General features: G+C 43.4%; 1 protein-coding gene and 1 pseudogene across 6 annotated transcripts in view; both read left to right on the top strand.

The window, feature by feature from the left end:
- The window catches only part of CRCP (CGRP receptor component), an 84,288-nt gene that overhangs the window by 63,827 nt on the left and 6,867 nt on the right, over nt 1-13,594 (top strand). For all 6 annotated transcript variants that reach the window (XM_060079473.1, XM_060079476.1, XM_060079471.1 and 3 more), the window contains one exon: nt 11,328-11,385. In XM_060079473.1, the coding sequence (XP_059935456.1) occupies nt 11,328-11,385 (58 nt within the window). The remainder of the gene's footprint in view (nt 1-11,327; nt 11,386-13,594) is intronic.
- LOC132476027 (DAZ-associated protein 2-like) lies at nt 3,785-5,164 on the top strand (annotated as a pseudogene).

The raw sequence follows: 13,594 nt of genomic DNA, 5'->3' as shown, positions 1-13,594 counted from the left end.
TCTTTGGTGTTGTATCTAAAAAGTCATTACCATATGCAAGGTCATCTAGCTTTTCTGCTGTGTTATCTCCTGGGAGTTTTATAGTTTTGCATTTTACATTTAGGTCTAGTTGTCTAGATGGTTGTTGTCTAGGTGGTGGGGAGGCAGATTCCTGGTTCTTCCTACTCTGCCATCTTCCCTGAATCCTCTCTGTTCATTTTTTTCCCTCTTTGTTGTTTAAATGGGGTAATTTCTACTGAACTGTCTATACATTCGAAGACTCTTTTCTTCTGTCAACTCTATTTTGTTATTAAGCCCACATAGTGAATTTTAAATTTTCATATATTTTTCAGTTCTAAAATTTTCATTTGTTTACTACTTATAATTTCTGTCTCTTTCCTGAGAACTTTTATTATTCTATTCATTTCAAGAATGTTTAAAAAAAAAGAATGTTTGTTTATATCTCATGTTGTAATAATAGCTACTTTAAAGTTTTTGTCTGATAATTCCAACATCTGGGTCATCATAGGTTTGGTATCTGTTGATTAACTTTTCCCTTGAGAATGAGTGATATTTCCCTCATTGAGATAATTTTAGATTGTATCCTGGACATTTTGAATATTATATTGTTTAGAACTCTGGATCCTGTGAAACGCCTCTGGTTAATATTGCTTTTTTTTGTTTCTTTTAGCAGGTGGTCAGTCCAGTTACATTCACACCTCAAGTCTGTCTTGGCTTACATGGCAAGGATTTCAGTATCAGTTTAGGTTTTAAACTGTTTTTTCTGCTGCTTTGGATCTTTTTTGCATATGAGACTGGAGTTATGTTTTAACTTGTTCACTTCTCAGTGTGTTTGCTGTGCTGGGTCTCTGCTCTTTGTTGTTTGGGGCTGTTCTACACATGAATAGCTTGGGCTAAACCTAAGATTTGTGCTGATTGGTACTCAAATTTAGGGAAATCCTCTCTTGCTCATCTCTCTGGGATTGCCCCCAGACTCTCAGGCCCACATGTGCCCCCTTTTTTAGGCCTCTGGCCACAAGTACTAGATTTCTCTCATCATTTTAGCTGCTTTTGTTTGCATTTGTTACTGGTGCCACCCTTGGGGCAAAGAAGGTAGGAAAAAAGAGGAGAGGGGGAAAAAAAGATATTCCTTGGCACTCTGGACCACAGTGGCTCCCTTCCTGGATATACCCACTGCCAGGGCTCCCTGAGGAACTGCCCTCGAGTTGTGGGCTTTACCTAGATCTCCAGATCTCTGGGGCCCCTTTTCCCAATCTTCTGGCCAGAAAGATGGAATTTCTCTTGGAGTTTCAGCTGCATGTGAAACTACTGCTGTAGGGCAGTACTGCTAAGGGCAGTCCTGAGGATCAGGGCTTATGAGAGAAAGGAGGAAAAGAAAGAAACTCACATCCATACCGCACACCAGCTAGTTCTTTTTTTTTTTTTTTTTTTTTTTTGCGGTACGAGGGCCTCTTACTGTTGTGGCCTCTCCTGTTGCGGAGCACAGGCTCCGGACGCACAGGCTCAGCTGCTCTGTGGCATGTGGGATCTTCCCAGACCGGGGCACGAACCCGTGTCCCCTGCACCGGCAGGCGGACTCTCAACCACTGCGCCACCAGGGAAGCCCTCTTTTTTCTTTTTTTAAAAAAATATTTATTGGGCCTCCCTGGTGGCGCAGTGGTTAAGAGTCCGCCTGCCGATGCAGGGGATACGGGTTCGTGCCCCGGTCTGGGAGGATCCCATATGCCGCGGAGCGGCTGGGCCCGTGAGCCATGGCCACTGGGCCTGCGCATCCGGAGCCTGTGCTCCACAACGGGAGAGGCCACAACAGTGAGAGGCCCGCATACCGCAAAAAGAAAAAAAAAAAAAAAAAAAAAAATTTATTTTATTTATTTATCTTCGACTGCATTGGGTCTTAGTTGCAGCACACAGAATCTTCATTGCAGCGTGCAGGCACTTTGTTGTGGCACGCGGGGTTTTCTCTAGTTGTGGCGTGTGGGCTTCAGAGTGCAAGGTTTTTCGCTGCGGCACGCAGGCTCTCTAGTTGAGGCGTGTAGGCTCAGTAGTTGAGGTGCGCGGGCTTAGTTGCCCCGCGCCATGTGGGATCTTAGTTCTCCAACCAGGGACTGAACCCTGCGTCCCCTGCACTGGAAGGCCGATTCTTAATCACTGGACTACCAGGGAAGTCCCACCAACTAGTTCCAGCTTTCTTCAAGTTTTGTTTCCCTTCCCAGTCCACCTACTTTTGTTTTCAGAGTCCAGGTTTTTGCTTTTGTGTTTTGTCCTGCGTTTGTTGTTGTCGTAAACAGCAGAAAGAGGCTTTAGTGGGTTTACTCCATCTTGTCTACAACAGAAGTCCTAATGGTCGATTTTTTTTTTTTTTTTTTTTTTTTTTTTTTTTTTTTTTTTGCGGTACGTGGGTCTCTCACTGTTGTAGCCTCTCCCGTTGCGGAGCACAGGCTCCGGACACTCAGGCTCAGCGGCCATGGCTCACGGGCCCAGCCGCTCCGCGGCATGTGGGATCTTCCCGGGCCGGGGCACGAACCCATGTCCCCTGCATCAGCAGGCAGACTCTCAACCACTGCACCACCAGGGAAGCCCTGGTCGATTTTTAAGACCTCTTCTCAGCTGTTTGCCTGGTGTTTTGCTTCCCAATCCCTACATCTTTTCTGCTATAAATATGTAACTGGCTACTATTCAGTTGCCTTGCAAGCTGATTCATGATTGGCCATAATCTATATATATTTAAAGTAGACTGTAATATTCAGAGGTGGATTTATTTCAGTTCTCTTTTTCCATTTGTGATCCTAAATTTGAAGATTTGTAAAGTCCTTTTTGACCCTTTAGTGTCTACTTTTCATTAAATGGTTGATTCCTGGGACAGATGAACGTGCCAGGGTTCTTATTGACACACAGGTTATCTATGACTGTAGGAAGCAAAAGCTGCAGGCAGTGTTGTTCTGAAAACAACCAGTAGAGGGGGCCGGCAGGCTTCGTTCACTGTCGCTGGGCCCGGCTCCTGTGGGAGGTAGCCAACTATTGCAGCCCACTGGAATTCATTTGGCCTCAGTGCCTGGTGACTCAGGGGGCTGCTTGCCATATGCTATCAAGACCTGGATCATCTTGTGCTAGTCAGTACAGTTTAAGGAATCACATTTATAACAGAAACTGCTGTGAAGTGCTCTTTAGTTCTTATTTCTGAATATCCCGATAGAGTTTTTCTCTACCATTCTCTCAGGAAGAGGAGATTCAAGATAACAGCCCTTAAGTGGTCTGGTTCCAGTAGTACAAACTGGAGCTGCATTAATTTGCTTAAAAGCCTCCATTGCTAGAGTTCTTGAGGGTTTGGGAGGAACCATGTTTTATTTGACTTTATAGCTTTATTCAGCAAAATGGTAGTTTTGAGACTCAGCTTAAAATCACTTTGACAGTAAGTCCTATGTCATTTTTTCCTGCAGCATGTTAATTCCCTAAGGCATTTGGTTCTCTGATCATTTAAATTTTTTGCTTGAGGTACTTTGTTCTTAAGAAGTGCAGCCTGGCTTGCAGCCCCAGGTCTCATCCTGAGATCTCCTTAGGATGTACAGCCGTGTCTGCCAGGAGTAGAAGGACTTGCTGTTGAGACCCAGGTCTGTAAATAACCCATGTGCAGCAACGAAGACCCAACGCAGCCAAAAATAAGTAAATTAATTAAAAAAAAAAAGTCAGCATAGAGCTCCCTGCGCCCTTTAATGAGAACAGTTTTGGTGACCAGTTGCGGGGGGAGCTAAAGTGCAGTGAATTAAGTGAAGGAGAGAAAGTAGAGATGATAAAAATAAGCCTGATTATGAAGTCGGGGGGCATGTTTGTAACCCCCGCCCCCAGAGCTGGCACCTGCAGTACGTGTGGTTCTGGGACTTGACTTCAGCGGGGCTCAGCTCCTGGGGGTGCAGAGCAGAGAACTTAACTGGTTGGTTTGACTCCAGGTTGGGGTTTTTCAGGGAGTAGCTGTGAATGATTTTGTCGGTAGAAGACTTATCCTTTTTGCAACTGTAGGAACATTTCCAGCATTTCAGAGCCTGGCAGGATGACTGTTCAATAAACTGAGTTCTGTTGCTTTGATTGATTTGTAGCTGAGATGTTCATTTATTCAGCTATGTCTTTTCCTACTCTTTATTCTTTACTCATTCTGTTAGATGATGGTGGTTAAAATAAATAATTTTGTTTTGAGTGAGGATTCATATTTTCCAACTCAGCTGGTCCTTCAAAGCTGCTTGCTTATTCCTAGTCTTATTCCTAGTCTCCTCCTTACTCGATTCTCTGCAGCTTTTAGTCCTGTTAACCCTCTTCACGTCCAGACCTCTCAGATGGTGACCTCACTTTTGCTTCACTGAGAAAACTATCCAAAATGAACTCATTTCCCTTCACATCTCCTTAAATTTGCTTTTTCTTTCCCCATTGCTGTGATCTCAGTGAAACATGAGCCTTTTCACAGAAACTTTGAACTTTTGTTTTTTTGAGGATCTTTCCTTTTCTCTCCTGTAATTTCAGCCTCTCTACCTGCTTGTGTTCTTAGCAGACAGATATGCTTCAGTTTCCCTTCAGAACCTGCCCTCCTCGGGCCATAATTGCTTTTTTACTTCTATCCTGTCAAGAGCTCATTTCTGTCCATGACACTGAGCTGAACCAGACCCACAGCCTCCGTGAACGGCAGGGTCAGTATCCACCACAGTCAGCCTACCCTGCGCAGCCTCCTGGGAATCCGGTGTACTCTCAGACCTTGCATCTTCCTCAGGTTCCACCCTGTACTGATGCTTCACCTGCCTGCTCAGAGGTCTGCCATCCGAGCTTTGTGCACTCAGGGGCTGCCACAGTCCCCACCGTGTCAGCTGCTTTTCCTGGCACCTCATGGTATCTTCCCACGGCCTAGTCTGTGGCCGTTGGCCTTTTAGGTTGCAGAGTCCCCATGGCTTAGTATCTGGTTGGTCCCATCTCCAGCTGGTTCAGCAGTGCCAGTGGGAGGAGGGTGTGATGAAGGTGCCAGATTCGGAGCTGAGGCTACTTCTGGCACGGTTCTTCCTGCAGCACCGGGTATCCTCCCAGCACTGCGCAGCTTGCAGTCATGCAGGGAGCCCATGTCCTTGTAACTCAGTGGAAGAGAAACTTCTCCATGGGTGGCTCAGATGGTGACTACACCATCCAGTGAGGAACCAAGGCCACCTTTGTGCCAGGAAAGACATCACATAGGTTCTCACAATATAACTGCTTTGCTTTAGTCACATTAACCTGAAGTTGCAGTTTAGACACATGTTGTTGAGGTGTCTTTCTGGTACCCAAACTTTCAATCACTTTTCAGACTTAATAAGAAACCATATATATATAGTAGTAGCATTACCGCCCCGAAGCATTTTGATGTAGGGGGGTGTATCCATTTATAAAATGACTGAGAGTGAAGCAGCCCTAGGGACCTTCCTTTAGTTTCTCTGAAGTAATACTGTACCATACTGGTCTTTACTTTTAGTAATAAAACATGAAATAAGGTTTGGAGAGAACTTTGATCTTCTGATTAAAGTTGCCAGATTATTCTGATTGGTCTTTAATCTCCTGTAAGTCTTTGATTGTTATTACTTGTTATAAATGAAACACATTGGTTGTCTGCCTTTTCCTTTCCATCCTTTGCCCTAATCCCACCCTTTACCCTAGTCTTCCATTCCCTCCCACCAGTCTCCATTGAATCAGTGGTGCAGGACAGAAAGCAGTCAGACCCATTTCCTTCTCTCCTTGCACTTCTCCCACTTGTCATCTTTTAACTAGTCTTTTACAAGGATCCTCTGAGACTCCCTCGGTGCCCTAAGCACAGACCCCTTTATTTCCACTTTGGATCTCCTTAGGCAGAAGTGGAGAGTGCCTTTGGACCCTCCTTAAAGATCATCTTTTTATACATGAACCAAACCCAAATTTGCTTTGGTGCCAGAAAAACCGAACTTTTCCTGATATCAAAGCATATCAATACAAATTGTACTGAAAACAGTTTAAAATAAGAGGGGCAACAAGGAGGATGCCTTTGAAAAGCCTGATGACTTTATTTATTTATTTATTTTTTACAACTTTATTGGAGTATAATTGCTTCACAATGGTGTATTCGTTTCTGCTTTATAACAAAGTGAATCAGTTATACATATACATCTGTTCACATATCCCTTCCCTCTTGTGTCTCCCTCCCTCCCACCCTCCCTATCCCACCCCTCCAGGCGGTCACAAAGCACCGAGCTGATCTCCCTGTGCTATGCGGCTGCTTCCCACTAGCTATCTACCTTACGTTTGGTAGTGTATATATGTCCATGCCTCTCTCTCGCTTTGTCACAGCTTACCCTTCCCCCTCCCCATATCCTCAAGTCCATTCTCAAGTAGGTCTGTGTCTTTATTCCTGTTTCTTTTTTTCTTTTTTTTTTTTTTATGTGGTATGCGGGCCTCTCACTGTTGTGGCCTCTCCCGTTGCAGAGCCTGTCTGGACGCGCAGGCTCAGCGGCCATGGCTCACGGGCCCAGCCGCTCCACGGCATGTGGGATCCTCCCGGACCGGGGCACGAACCCGTGTCCCCTGCATCGGCAGGCGGACTCTCAACCACTGCGCCACCAGGGAAGCCCTTTATTCCTGTTTTACCCCTAGGTTCTTCATGACATTTTTTTTTCTTAAATTCCATATATATGTGTTAGCATACGGTATTTGTCTTTCTCTTTCTGACTTACTTCACTCTGTATGACAGACACTAGGTCTATCCACCTCATTACAAATAGCTCAATTTCGTTTCTTTTTATGGCTGAGTAATATTCCATTGTGTATATATGCCACATCTTCTTTATCCATTCATTCGATGCTGGACACTTAGGTTGTTTCCATCTCCGGGCTATTGTAAATAGAGCTGCAATGCACATTTTGGTACATGTCTCTTTTTGAATTATGGTTTTCTCAGGGTATATGCCCAGTAATGGGATTGCTGGGTCATATGGTAGTTCTATTTGTAGTTTTTTAAGGAACCTCCATACTGTTCTCCATAGTGGCTGTACCAATTCACATTCCCACCAGCAGTGCAAGAGTGTTCCTTTTTCTCCACACCATCTCCAGCATTTATTGTTTCTAGATTTTTTGATGATGGCCATTCTGACTGGTATGAGATGATATCTCATTGTAGTTTTGATTTGCATTTCTCTAATGATTAATGATGTTGAGCATTCTTTCATGTGTTTGTTGGCAGTCTGTATATCTTCTTTGGAGAAATGTCTATTTAGGTCTTCTGCCCATTTTTGGATTGGCTTGTTTGTTTTTTTGCTATTGAGCTGCATGAGCTGCTTATAAATTTTGGAGATTAATCCTTTGTCAGTTGCTTCATTTGCAAATATTTTCTCCCATTCTAAGGATTGTCTTTTGGTCTTGTTTATGGTTTCCTTTACTGTGCAAAAGCTTTGAAGTTTCATTAGGTCCCATTTGTTTATTTTTGTTTTTATTTCCAGTTCTTTAGGAGGTGTGTCAATCTCGCTGTGATTTATGTCATACAGTGTTCTGCCTATGTTTTCCTCTAAGAGTTTGATAGTTTCTGGCCTTACATTTAGGTCTTTAATCCATTTTGAGCTTATTTTTGTGTATGGTGTTAGGGAGTGATCTAATCTCATACTTTTACATGTACCTGTCCAGTTTTCCCAGCACCACTTATTGAAGAGGCTGTCCTTTTTCCACTGTACATTCCTGCCTCCTTTATCAAAGATAAGGTGACCATATGTGCGTGGGTTTATCTCTGGGCTTTCTATCCTGTTCCATTGATCCATCTTTCTGTTTTTGTGCCAGTACCACACCGTCTTGATTACTGTAGCTTTGTAGTATAGTCTGAAGTCAGGGAGCCTGATTCCTCCAGCTCCGTTTTTCGTTCTCAAGATTGCTTTGGCTATTCGGGGTCTTTTGTTTTTCCATACAAATTTTGAAATTTTTTGTTCTAGTTCTGTGAAAAATGCCAGTGGCAGTTTGATAGGGATTGCATTGAATCTGTAGATTGCTTTGGTTAGTAGAGTCATTTTCACAATATTGATTCTTCCAATCCAGGAACATGGTATATCTCTCCATCTATTTGTAGCATCTTTAATTTCTTTCATCAGTGTCTTATAATTTTCTGCATACAGGTCTTTTGTCTCCTTAGGTAGGTTTATTCCTAGATACTTTATTCTTTTTGTTGCAATGGTAAATGGGAGTGTTTTCTTGATTTCACTTTCAGATGTTTCATCATTAGTGTACAGGAATGCCAGAGATTTCTGTGCATTAATTTTGTGTCCTGCTACTTTACCAAATTCATTGATTAGCTCTAGTAGTTTTCTGGTAGCATCTTTAGGATTCTCGATGTATAGTATCATGTCATCTGCAAACAGTGACAGCTTGAAAAGCCTGATGACTTTAGAGTCAAATTAAGGGAAGTTTTCAGTTCACAATTGGTTACAGTTTATTGTCAGAGTGCCTGATGTGGCCACTCATGGCTCCCAAGAGTTCCTAAGCTGGGTTAATGGGGTCATATTGTGAATGTCTCTCTCCAAAATGACTTGCGTCCAGTGAAATCTCAGTAGGGCTAAGGATATTTCAGGATCCTTAATCTTTTGATTTTTGTTTTCTGAAATTGGATTTTATTTTATCTTATAATTTCAGTTCACCTAAATTTTATGTTCTCTACATGTTATGTTTGACTGTTGTGGAAGTTCAGTGTTGTATGTCTCTAGCTGCACTGTGGTGCATCTGTCTTGTAGGTTTTTTATACTAAAAATGTAGAATAAAGACTTTTGAAGATTTGAATAAAGTGATGATAATTGAATTACAAAGAAAAAAAAGAGGTATTTCCTCCACAGTTATTCCCCAGTCCCCACAATCCAGTTGTCACCTTAACTGTTATTCCACTGAACTATTTGCCCAGGCCACCAGTGCCCTCCTTTTTGGCAAATCCAGTGACTTCTCTACCATCAACCTACTTTCCTCTCTTCAGCATTTGACATTGTTGATAATACCCTCTGTCCTGAACTTTTCCTCTCTTAGTTTCCATCACACCACTCTCCTAAGTTTTCTTTTTCTCTTTTCACTCCTTGCTCCTTTGCTGCTTTCTCTCCCGGCCCCTTGAATGGAGGTGTTTTATGGTGTTCTGTCTGGGTCTTCATTTACTCAGCAGCTGGTCTCTGGACTACGATTTCCACTCTCATGGTTTCACATAACTCCTTGATAATAAAGCCAGCTCTGATCTTTTTCTTTAGTTCTAGACCAAACTAGAACTAAAACTAGACAGGCTGCTCGAGAGAGACCTCTTCATTGTGGTTCCAAAAGTACCACAAACTCAAATTCAAATTTTCAATTAATACATTTTTTCCAAACAGGCTAAACATCTGACAGTAAGCCTTAACTCTCGCATTTCCTTCACCCCACCCCCCGACCCAACCTAGGCAGTTGTCAGGTCCTGTTGACTGTACCTGAGGGTGACCAGGAGCATTTCACAGGTCCAGACTCTCATTTCCTTTCCTGCTGCTGCTGCTGCTGCTGCTTCTGCTGCCCAGGTTCACAACTTTTGAGTATTACAGTGTCTCTGCCTCCATTTTCTCAAGGTGTTCTAGACCCAGCAAGTCACTCCTTCCCTTGGTTGCTCTCCAGTGTCTACAGAGTAACATCTGGCCTCTTGGTAGTCAGGGCCCTTTGTGATCTTGTCCCAGATGACTCTTTCAACCTGTGTCCCACGGCCTCTCTAGCAGCCATTTCCTGAAACTCCATGAATTTTTGTTTTTCTGGGTGTTTACTTGTACTGTCCCTTCCCTGACCACCCATTCCTCTTATCCTTTTTGCCTAGAAAATCCTTAAGGGCCCAGTGCAAGAGTCTTCTCCTCTCTGAAGTCCAGAGTGAATGTTTGGGGGACTGTGAGGAGTGGAGTTTAACTACAGCCGCCTTTTTACTGTGACTACCGTTTACGGGGAAATTACTGTGCGGGTCGTCATCATGAACACTATGAATGGTTAAGGACATGGGCTTTCATGGCAGAGTACCAGCTCTGCCATTTACTAGCTGTGTAACCTTGGACAAAGTATTTCTTTACCATCTCAATGTCAAGTCTGACGGTTAAATGTGCTTGCTATATGGAAGGTAAGCAGTAAATGGTAGCTGCTCCTGCTATAAATGGTAAGATTTTCATCCCTCATAATCTCCTTATGAGATCAGTCAGTACTGTTGTCATTCCTGTTTGACAGGTGGTGAAACCAAGGCTTAGGGAGAACTGGGTAACTGGTACTGCTTCCCCAAACACCTGGCTTTGGAAATGGTGGCTTACTCATCACTTTATTCCAGAATTGTTTATTGAATTGAAAGATGAAGTTGGAGGGACTTCCCTGGTGGTGCAGTGGGTAAGACTCCATGCTCCCAGTGCAGGGGACCCGGCTTTGTTCCCTGGTCAGGGAACTAGATCACACATGAGTGCCGCAACTAAGAGTTCACATGCCACAACTAAGGAGCCCGCCTGCTGCAACTAAGACCTGGTGTAACTAACTAACTAACTAACTAAATAAATAAATAAATAAATAAAATATTTTTTAAGAAAGAAAGATGAAGCTGGAGCTCCGGGGTCAGATTGAGAGAGAAATGTAGAAATTGTCACCTGTGCAAGGGTGGTAATTGAAGCCACTTTCTTTCAAGTCCTGTCATCTTTGAGAGTCCACACATTTCAACTACCCCTTCAGCAAGGAGCTGTAAATTGTGACAGATGATAACGAGTATCTTCACTGTTACTTAAATCTTCTGTTGAAATTTGCTTGTATTTGTCTTCTTTCCCCAACTGGATTGTAAGCTCTTTGAGAGCAGAAGACTGTGTCTTATACTACTGTGTATTAACTCCTGTCCCCTTAGAGTCCTTGTTTTTGTTTACTAAGATAACAGACCAAGTCTGAATAACATTTAATCTTAATCTCAAAAAGGAATTCTCAACCATTTCTAAGTGATGACCAACCAAGATGATTTTTTCAATCTTTTACTTTCTGTAATTTGGATTAAGAAAGCATTATTCACATTTTCCAAATAAAATTTATTAAAACTACACCTGTGCTATCTGCCATCAATGCATTTCTTGTAATCCAAGCCTCTGTACCATTAGGATTCTAATACACATTTGTGCCCTTGAGTAAGAGTCACTGATATAGGACTCTCTTACTCCCATTCTTTGGTTTTACAGTTGAAGAAACTGAGGGCCACGTTCCAAGTTGTTCTTCCATTCGTTATCTGACAAAGTCTTCTCTAAACAGCTTGGTCAAGACTCAAAATCCTTTTGGGGTATGAGAGTTTTAAATGCTCTGTACTTTTCTTTTGACAGAGCTGAAAAGCTTCAGCTGTTGAATCACAGGCCAGTGACTGCTGTTGAGATCCAGCTGGTGAGTGAAGGAGGCTTGAATTTGGGCGGGTTAGTTTCTGGGTCTGAGATGTAGAAAGGGTCCTAAAGGCTGAGCTCAGACAAGCCAGGAACTGCCATTACTTGAAAAGGCTGCCAGACCACCCATTCTGTAAGTGAAAAGAAACCTCACCGGGCCTCCCTGGTGGCGCAAGTGGTTGAGAGTCCGCCTGCCGATGCAGGGGATACGGGTTCGTGCCCCGGTCTGGGAGGATCCCATATGCCGCGGAGCGGCTGGGCCCGTGAGCCATGGCCGCTGAGCCTGCGCGTCCGGAGCCTGCGCGTCCGGAGCCTGTGCTCCGCAACGGGGGAGGCCACAACAGTGAGAGGCCCGCATACCGCAAAAAAAAAAAAAAAAAAAAAAGAAACCTCACCAATTTGATGCTAGTTAGTATGGACTTCGGGAAAGGGAAAGACTGGAGAAAATTCAGTTCCTTCTGTCGGGTCTGAGGCTATGACTTGGCAGCTCTTTGTCTCCTCGATGTCCTACACCATTCTGGCCGTTGCTTCCCTGTAGAGGTTATTGCCAACCAGGTAAAAACATTAGATTCGACATGACTCTGGTGTTTATCTCCCCCTACTCCCACCCTTTAACCTCTTCTTCCTGTATCTTCTCTTGGTTAATGGAGTGCATGTGCACTTTCCCACATGCTCGCTCTCTCTTACCCTCCTGGTCCAGTGTCCCAAGCTAGAAGCCCAGAAGTCATTCCCTTCCCTTTATCTCCTAGTTAGTCAGTCAGTCCTGGGTTCTCTTGCTTCTCCCTCCTCTTGCTCTTTCTTCTCTCCATGCTGCACTGCATTAATTCCTGTAATTGTTTCTCAGCTCGGCTCTTGCACCTGTCCTCTCACCGTTCTCCCTGCCTCCAGTCCAGCCCCCTCCTGTCCATCTTCTACACCACGATCAGAGTTCACTTTCTAAAGCCACACATTTGATCATCTTGTTTCCCCGCATGAAACCATTCAGTGGAACCTCAACACGTGCAAAGTCTAAACTGCAGTCATAGCATAAAGCTTTAGAATTGGGGAAGCCAGAGTAAAAGGTGGAGATGGTATAAGGAGAGTGTGAAGATGAGGCCCAGTGGTGCAGACCCAGTGGTTGCTGTACTGGCATGTGCCGTGCTTTCCTTCTGTGTACAGGGCAGAGAGCACTGTTAAGCTTCAAATATTAGGCAGGCCATTCAACTGCAAGTAAAAGAAAAGTTTGGCTGAAGAATTAATAAAATGAGAATAAAGCAGTTTTCAAAGTCAGTTTTAGAAGTATTTAGCTCTTTGTCAAATTTCCTTCAGAAAAATGTAGAAGAAAATGGCCAAAAGTACCTCTGATATTTAGAGTTGCTTAAAAACAAAACAAAACAAAAAAACCTTTTTTAAAAAGGATTATGGGGTATTTAATTTTTGACTAAAACTTTTACTGTCTCCTCAGCATTTTGTTTCTCCCCTTCAAAATGCACCCAAAATTAAATTAGAAGAACTCCTTCCATAAAGGGTACCTTTCTGGGGGAACTGGCCTTCAGGCTAAGCAGAGATCCTTTTGTTTTTTATATCCTCATTATTCTGATGCTTTCGACTATGTTGGAGATTCAGCTTAGAAAAGCGAAAAAACAAAACAGCAAGAAACTAATCCCTGTCCTTCTGGTTTAAGGATCACATGTCATGTCTCCTCCAACTTTAATCAACAACATATGTTATTCATGGCTTAATGACAGATAGAGAGAAGAGATGAGGAGGATTAGCATGACCTCATCCCAGAGCCTGTAGAAAGCTCTCATTACCTGGTAAGATTAGCTGCTATTAAGATTGCCTGCTCTATGCCAGACTTGGTGCCAGGGGCTTTGTATATGTCACCTTTAATGCCCTCACCATAGTCTTGGTTAGTGAGTGGCTGAGTGGGTCTGTCTGATTCAGAAGCCTTACTCTGTTCCTCCAAGCCATGTGTTCTATATGGTGAGGAGAAAGGTGTGTGTGGCATCCCCTCCTTTCCACAGGTAGATACGCCTTGTTAAAAACTGGGTGTGTTATTTCCCAGCAGTGGGACTGTTTTTTGGCCAGATTTTTCCCAGCCTGGAATTTGGCTACAGAGGGTTAGCAAATCATTTACCAAGATTTGTAGCAGTGTCTCTTCTCACCAGAAAGGGATAAGAAATGAGGTTTTCCCTAGAGTGGAAAGTGCAAAGGACTTGAGAATTTCCCTG

Source organism: Mesoplodon densirostris, chromosome 16 (genome assembly GCF_025265405.1).
Source record: "Mesoplodon densirostris isolate mMesDen1 chromosome 16, mMesDen1 primary haplotype, whole genome shotgun sequence".
Taxonomy (NCBI): Eukaryota; Metazoa; Chordata; class Mammalia; order Artiodactyla; family Ziphiidae; genus Mesoplodon; species Mesoplodon densirostris.
The sequence above is the reverse complement of the archived record's forward strand: the minus strand, read 5'-3'. Positions and strand labels throughout refer to the sequence as shown.